The sequence below is a fragment of the Lygodium microphyllum genome, chromosome 24, assembly GCF_053477565.2.
Source record: "Lygodium microphyllum isolate KBCC chromosome 24, Lygodium_microphyllum_v1.1.10, whole genome shotgun sequence".
NCBI lineage: Eukaryota > Viridiplantae > Streptophyta > Polypodiopsida > Schizaeales > Lygodiaceae > Lygodium > Lygodium microphyllum.
In genome coordinates, this window is record NC_141158.1 from 90,943,205 (window position 1) to 90,951,351 (window position 8,147).

At 45.7% G+C, this 8,147-nt stretch overlaps 1 protein-coding gene across 2 annotated transcripts; it reads right to left on the bottom strand.

Moving 5' to 3' along the window:
* Positions 1 to 853: 853 nt before the first annotated feature.
* Positions 854 to 7,179, bottom strand: LOC148015355 (uncharacterized). 2 transcript variants are annotated; one of them, XM_087665021.1, is made up of 5 exons: positions 6,953 to 7,179; positions 6,302 to 6,588; positions 6,100 to 6,169; positions 5,596 to 5,871; positions 854 to 5,505 (listed from the first exon to the last, which is right to left on the bottom strand). In XM_087665021.1, the coding sequence occupies exons 1-5, from the start codon at positions 7,032 to 7,034 to the stop codon at positions 1,637 to 1,639; spliced, it is 4,584 nt and encodes a 1,527-aa protein (XP_087521147.1). In that variant the 5' UTR covers positions 7,035 to 7,179; the 3' UTR covers positions 854 to 1,636. The 2 variants fall into 2 exon arrangements, with proteins under 2 accessions (XP_087521147.1, XP_087521148.1); XM_087665022.1 differs by lacking the exon at positions 6,953 to 7,179 and having other exon boundaries at positions 856 to 5,505; positions 6,255 to 6,355.
* Positions 7,180 to 8,147: the final 968 nt, after the last annotated feature.

An 8,147-nucleotide genomic window follows, 5' to 3' on the forward strand; every position in this document is an offset into this window, starting at 1 on the left:
ATCTAGTTTGTATCTTTTGTGGTACTTTTGCACAGCTTATTCTAGTTTTCCCTTTTAATCTTGTGATGGTATCTCAAAGGAAAGACGATATTCAATCACCTTTTGGGATTGTGCTTTGAAGGTCTCCACCATGGTAGTGTATGCATCTTTTTGCTCTTCATCCTCTTCTTCTGCAAGTTGCCTTTCAAGTTGATCTCCATCAAACTTGGTCACAAAGATATTAACCATCTAGAAGGGACAAAAGGTTTAATGCATCCTCTTTTACTAGCATAGTCTATGTTGCACAATGAAGGGTGAGTTACAAATGCAAAGAGAAGGGATCCAAGGGGGTATCCTTGCCTAATACTCCTCTTTGATCCAAGGCCAATAGAAGCATCCTCATTAATGGATGTTGAAAAGGCATTAGAAAACCAAAGCCCTTACCATTCGATAAAACATCAATCCAAAGCTAAATTTCTGGAGATTTGCTAGTTACAATTGGAAAACCAAGCCCTTACCATTTGACAAAACATCAATCCAATACTGAATTTCTTGACAACTACTATCCCAAATTTCCAACACATTTTCCATGAATGAAGTTTATTGGTTTTTGTGAACCAATCTAGCAATATCAACACTATAGCTTTGGCCATTATCTTATATGGAGTGTTTAACATTTGTCAATGCACACTAATGGCTAGGAAGTCTTCTCACCCTTGCCAATTCCTTTAGCACTCTCACTTTAGCATAACCCTTGCCAATTCCTTGGTTCTTGTTCAAAAGAGGGATGTAAACTAAATATAATATTTAAAAATTTATTAACAAGCTAAGCTTAGAGCCAAGCCTCGCTTAAGTAAATTTCACTTATGAAGTACCCTTTAAGAATGGTGATACTCCATGAACGTGAAAAATGCAAAAGACTTGACAATCGTCGGATTGGTGAAAATCGTACTCTCGAAGACCTTTTTCACGCTCCTCTAAATGGCACTCTCACCCCTCGAATACCCTCTCTCTCCTTGTTGGCACAAGCGGGGTCCTTGCATAGTCAATATGCGGGTGGCCTTGGTGCTTTCCCACTTCCTCTTACTTGTTTGTTTAAGTCTTGTGGATTTGGACATGGCATGACAATATCATTGCTCTGAAGTGCATGCTCACTGGTTTAGTGCTCTCACTCCCAAATTACAGCCAGCTTGCCAATGTTTGGTACGCCACCCTTCGTTTGCTCTAAATGTGATTGCTAGCCACCCAATGCTTGGAGTCGCTAAGAAATCCGAATGGCTTGTGAACTCCCAATAGGGCAGCACTTGTTGTAAACCTTCTACACAGATTGAACAGGGAACTGAAGTAGACATGGCAATCTTAACTTCCATAGTTGACAGTCCTTTGAAACTTGGCAATAGAACAAGAATCCACAATTGCCTGGAAATCCAAGTAGATGCAGCTGCAAAACGTGCACAAGAAGATACAACATTGCTTGCATACAAGAGCACCATTCATTTATCTCAAGAATATGATATTACATTCAACCTTACAATATGTACGTGATAAAGGTATATGCAATAGACAAAACCCTTACCAAAAGCATTTCTAGTTAGATAGATGGTATTGCATCACCATTCAACGCATGAATATCTTAGGATAACATCACTTTCATTCATCAGTGTTGTGCCTCCGCTCCTGCAGAGCTCCGGGCAGATCTAGGGGACATCAACTTCTGCTTAAGAGCAACTGCAGTGCTAGACATCTTCTCAGTGATAAGCTGAGAAAGGGCCTTGTCTTCCTCACCAGGAGAAAGTCTTGAAGCAATAGTCTCTCTCTTCTCATCTACATTTCCTGGTTGTTGACCTGTCAAGACGGTAGTAGAGCCCTCACCATGTGTACTGGCATTTTCTGCATTTTTCTTTCCATTTCCAGACCCAACTGAAGCAGCTAAATAATCCCTTGTTGCAGCTGTTGCTGCATCAAGCACTTTCTGCTTGTGGTTAGCACTTTGACTGTTCTTGCTTTTGCCTTCCTCCCCTCTCTGGTTTTTGTCCACCATTGTTCCATCAGTACTGCTACCAGGTTGCAGATCTTCTTCAATAGGTGAAAGCTCCTTTTCAGTGTCTTCTGCCTCACCAGTTTCAGTATCCTTGGTTGAAGTGGCATACCCCACCTTAGAAGCCACAAAATTTCTTGACGCAACTGCTGTATTTAGGAGTTTCTGAGTGAATCCAGTGCCATTGACCCCTCCTTCACCTTCATTAATACCTTCTTCTGCAACTCTATTCGAGGCTGGAGATACAACAGAATCAGCATGGCTAGCATTGCCATCTGTTGGCTCAGCAGCAAAGGCAGCATATCCAATCTTTGATGCCACAGCATCCTTCAACCCAAGTAATCTTCCAGTAGCATATTCCTTCAGAGAGGGTGCCTCTTGAGAATCATCTCTAGAGTTTGAGAAGATCCCAATCACATCAACATTGTTATTTTCCAGTGTATTGGGATCATAATAGTTTTCATCAGATGCCAGTGACATAGTTCTCTCTTTTATACCATCATTACTAAGATTCTCAGATGCTATCACAGCCGGCACCTCTTCTTCTTCTTCTTCTGCTGTTGTCGGCCTACTTGTGCCCAATACCACAGTTGATGCCACAGCGTCAAGTTTTGCATTGTTCACTTTATCTGCTGCCCACTTTCCCCAGCTTTCTTTCTCCCTTTGCTCATCTTCCATAGTAGGGGAGACACTTGTTGCAACTCCTCCTTCAGGGAGTAAGGCTAAACCTCTGTCCAGGTATCCTCCTGAGGCAGTCTGAGGCAAAATGTCTCTATCTGCGTCTCTATTTATATCCAGTTCCTGACTTTCCGAGATCACGTGCTCGTTATTGGCTGCAGGCAAGCCCACAGTAGACACCACACTATCCTTGACATCTCCTACCTTATCCGCTGCCCGTTGGCCCAAGCCGGTACGGTCTCCCTCCCGGGCAGCTAAGTTTGCAGTGTCTCCAACCACATTTTTGCTCTCAGGAACGTCTGCTACATGAGACCCCTCTTCAGGCCTACTTTCACTTCCAGCAAGTCTCACTGTGGATGCAATAGTGTTCTTGGCCTTGTTGACATTGTCAGCTGTCCATTGACCCAAACCTCTCTCACCCCCTGGCCTACCTCCTTCAGAGATGGTGTTTCTTGTTTCCTCTACTCGTGTTGAGATTCTTCCCTCACCCATTTCTGGCTTGCTGCCACCAATACCCACAGTGGATGCCACTGTATCTTTCACGTTGCTGATTTTGTCCACTGTCCATTGTCCCCAACTCTTCTCATCTGCTAAATCATCCGATGTGTAGTGTGCCTCCACTGTTGGAGTACCTCTGTCCACTTCAGGAGTAGAAACTCTTTCTTGCGTGCTTTCACTTTCAGCAAGTCCCACTGTGTCTTCTGGCCTACTTTCACTTCCAGCAAGTCCCACTGTGGATGCAATAGTGTTCTTGGCCTTGTTGACATTGTCAGCTGTCCATTGACCCAGACTGCTCTCATCCCCTGGCCTACCTCCTTCAGAGATGGTGTTTCTTGTTTCCTCTACTGGTGTTGAGATTCTCCCCTCACCTATTTCTGGCTCGCTGCCACCAACACCCGCTGTGGATGCCACTGTGTCTTTCACATTGCTAATTTTGTCTGCTGTCCATTGTCCCCAATCCTTGTCATCTCCCAAATTATCGGATCCAGGGGTAGTATAATGCGCCTCCACTGTTGACGTTCCTCTGTCGACTTCAGGAGTGAAGTCTGTCTGTCGCTTTACTACTGGTATTCCTCCGTCTTTAAAAACACTTTCCTGCCTGTTTTCATCATCACCTAAACCCTCTGTTGATGCATTGATATTTTTGTCTAATGGAGCAGGATTTTCTTCTTCCACCTTTCTGCCACCACCAAAACCCACTGTGGGAGCCACAGTGTTTTTCGCATCATTCATCTTATCACCTGTCCACTGTCCCCACGTCCTCTCATCTCTAGGCCAGTCTGCCTGAGGAGGACTAGTGATTCCTTCCTCTTCCACTGGTATGCCACTATCTACAACATTATCCTCTGCTACATGTGTGTGCTTATCCAAATTTGCTCCATCATCACCACCCAAGCCCACTTCAGAGGCTACAGTGTCCTTGGCAGCAGTAACCTTGTCTGCAGTCCAATCTCCCCAACTTTTCTCATTTCCTTCTCTGCTGGTTGGCACATCGGCTTCATCATGTGCTGGTTTTACCTGACCACCTACAGCTGCAGAGAGTGCTGCCTCCTTGCGTCCAGGGTCATTCAGAATGTTCTCTGTAAGACCCTCCTCAGCAGCAGGTGAGGGCATCGGTGAGGCATATCCAGGCAGGTCTGCTACATGTGTGTGTTTATCCAAATTTGCTCCATCATCACCACCCAAGCCCACTTCAGAGGCTACAGTGTCCTTGGCAGCAGTAACCTTGTCTGCAGTCCAATCTCCCCAACTTTTCTCATTTCCTTCTCTGCTGGTTGGCACATCGGCTTCATCATGTGCTGGTTTTACCTGACCACCTACAGCTGCAGAGAGTGCTGCCTCCTTGCGTCCAGGGTCATTCAGAATGTTCTCTGTAAGACCCTCCTCAGCAGCAGGTGAGGGCATCGGTGAGGCATATCCAGGCAGGTCTGCTACATGTGTGTGTTTATCCAAATTTGCTCCATCATCACCACCCAAGCCCACTTCAGAGGCTACAGTGTCCTTGGCAGCAGTAACCTTGTCTGCAGTCCAATCTCCCCAACTTTTCTCATTTCCTTCTCTGCTGGTTGGCACATCGGCTTCATCATGTGCTGGTTTTACCTGACCACCTACAGCTGCAGAGAGTGCTGCCTCCTTACGCCCAGGGTCATTCAGAATGTTCTCTGTAAGACCCTCCTCAGAAGCAGGTGAGGGCATCGGTGAAGCATATCCAGGCAGGTCCTCGTCATCTCTATTTACACAAGGTATGGATTCCTCCAAAGGCTCCTCTCTCAAATCGCCAGGGCCTGAAATAGGCCTGTAAAACAGTTTATCCTCTTGAGTATCCAGCACAGGTGTGTCCAATTTATCCTTCTCATTGTAGTTAGGTGAGTCATGCAACTCCGGTGTCTGATGTGCAGAAGATGCCTCATAATCCACCGAAACATGTTCAGGAACTGGTTTGTCTAGAGTACCAGAGAGCTCACCACTGCGTCTCTGACCAGTTCCATCAGACTCATCATTGAGAAGTCCAATCTTGTCAGAAATTGGAGATGCTGTCCCAAAAGCAGGATTGGGCTTGATCAAATCATCGGGGTAGACTGTGTCTGGACCTGCGAGACCTCCAGAGTTACCATGCAGATTTCCACCCTCCAGATCCAAAGGTGGTGTTCCAGGAAGCGTGCGATGCCCAACAGGGACACCAATTGCTGGATTGCTGTTGTAATTGGCTGCTTTCTGTGATGAAGGATAAGCGGAGAATAGCTCCTCTGGTAGCATAGGCTTCTTATCGTCACCCTCATCTGTAGGGCCCTCACTCACATAGCCAGTATCTGCTAACATCAAATCATAAGGGGTGAGGATCCAGGCCAGGAGAAAGCTTTAGTACACATTGAACCAAAACTGGTAAGATAGAACGTTACCAACGAGGGATATTGGCGGGTCTAAGGTAGTCCCATAACTGCGATACTGTGTAGGCACAGCTTGAGCAGTCCCTGGAGGACCAGGATTGCGAAAGGGTGTCATAGGAATACCATCTCTCACTGTGTCCTGTGCACTCGACTCGTTGGCAATAACAGGGAAGTCCTCGGGCCGCTCCCTGAGAGGAATGTTCAAAACTTCCACATTCCCCCCATACTCAGGACGCTCAGGGAGGAGGTTGTAGGACAGGACATCTCTTCCACCATGGACCTCAACATCTGCCATAAGTTGTTCAAAGACATAAAATTATAAAAACAGATACACAGCCGCAAAGTGCACTTCATATGATCACAGGCTCATGCAATGACCTGCGGATTGTGTCTAAAGTAGTGTTGTCATGTCCTTTTCAATTGAAAGCTCATGCAATAACCTATGGATTGTGTCTAAAGCAGTATGTTCACGTCGAAAAGAAGTCAGATGAATGCCCAAAGTGGCGAGTCCACTACCTGAATCTTTTGCGGGTTGCTTCTGATTTCTTAGATCTCCCATTCCTCGCAGCTGCTCAACGCGAGTTGTCTACATACAAGAAAAAAGAACACAACGTATTATTAACATGAAATGCTGCTGCTTTTGATAATCTTACTAGCCACACTATGATTACATTTGTGCTACTCGCTACACCACTGAAACTTTGGAGGAACAGAAGACCTGGTCACTTGGATAGTCCCGATGGTCAAGCGCGTGCGCATGGTTGTTCTCCTCCTCCTCCTCCTCCTCCTCCTCCTCTTCATCTCCGTCATTGATGTATCCATCTCCCAGTTGTCGACGGAGATCTGCCTCCTCAAACTCTCTGTCATCCTCGTGCTGCTGGTCATCATGTGTGTTACCAGAGTGCGTAACCTTCTTGATCTTGTCTTTCAGCTTCCGGGCTTTACTCTTGACCTTGCTAAGAACGCCCTTTCCTTTTCCAGGGCTGTGGATCTGCTCCTCATGCTCTGCAGATGATCATCACCAAGGCAAATGATTTTGTTAACATCACCTCATTGAGATCAATTTTGAGAATAGAAAGAAGACATTTACAATGTGTACGTCAACAGTAGCAGCAGAAACCAATAGGACACTGGAATCACAGAAACGGCGCCATTTTGTTAACAATATTGGAACATATATTCGATTCAAGGCCAGCACTGAACATCAACAGCTAGCACATTAAAAACAGCAGCAGTGATGAACATTGCTGGGAATAGTAAAAGAATAGCATGCCTTGCATGCGCGGCAATTTGCAAACAGTGACCTGAATGATTGAATGGAGTAAACTGATCACAGTATATGATGTAGATGTTTCAAGAAAAGCTTTACCATGATTTGCAACAGACGCAGGGACACCGAGAGTGTCGGCAGCCGTGCTGGTGGGGGCGGTAGGGTAGATGTGAGACTGCATGTCGTCGACGCTGGGGCTGTATTGGATCGACGGAGAGAAGCGGGGCTGTACAGGCGATAAAGGAGAAGGCAGGCTACGATTGATCTGAGAGAGGGAGTGTGTGTGTGTGTGTGTGTGTGTGCGCGCGGATGAGAGATTGTGTAGTCTGTCGTAACGGGCATAGTCGTAGCTAGCAATATAAACCGAGGCGTTTACGTCTCCCGCGCCTGCGTGGCACCCTCGCGAAGACGCACAGACACTGCTGACACGTGTATCCACGTGGCAGTCCCGTAGCTTACCATCTCCGCAGATTTGGATCTCCGCAAGAGAAATATAATAAAAGACCGGCACCCACCCCATTCATGGCCCCTTTTCACATGCACTCACAAAATGCAAACGTTTTCTTGTAGAGGGAGTTATTTGAATCGTAATCGTAACTGGTGGCCAGGACCTTTGCGCGGGTGTGGTTAGCATCATTGCGAAGCTCACTTGCTTTGCATTTTTGTGAGCAAAGGGAAGCAATCTTCCTATCTCTCATTGCTTGCCTTTCCTCACAAAAACTTAATCAAACAACATGCTTTGCACATAACGACAAGAATGATCTTCCCGTACTACAAATCACTCACTCTCACAATTACACATCAATGATAAAATGATATAGGCTCACACACATTCTCTCTCTCTCTCTCTCTCTCTCTCTCTCTCTCTCTCTCTCTCTCTATGTGAGTTTCAACCCTCAAATTGTTTGATATCCACAAGTGAGGACAACATTATCATGCAACCAAAAATTGTTTGGAAGCCTATGAATATTGTCTTGATAAGAAATCCTCCCATCAGTCTCCCTTTCTTGAGTCTATTGTCTCAAACATCCCTTAAGGAGTTCACATATCTTGGATACGACATTTTATTTGATTATACCTACTGCTAGATGCTCATCCAACTCGGGCTTTTGCAAGCCCACCACTTGACATACATCTCAAGCAAGGCATGTGGCCCAACAATCATCAAATGTTGGACCTTTTCATGTGAATCCCTTTTTGCTTAGTTGATTGCTCAATTTCCACCAATCCACATGCTCAAGCAATTATCAAAGGTTTGATCTTGTCAAGTGTATCAATCTCCCCTAGGTTGCTC

Bases quoted from the DNA above. Each gene is read 5' to 3' on its own strand.
- LOC148015355 (XM_087665021.1), bottom strand. From the start codon at position 7,034: ATGCAGTCTCACATCTACCCTACCGCCCCCACCAGCACGGCTGCCGAC. The intron at 6,589-6,952 runs GTAAAGCTTTTC...GATCATCTGCAG, and splicing joins TGCGTCTGTTGCAAATCATG to AGCATGAGGAGCAGATCCAC. The intron at 5,872-6,099 runs GTAGTGGACTCG...AACTTATGGCAG, and splicing joins GCAACCCGCAAAAGATTCAG to ATGTTGAGGTCCATGGTGGA.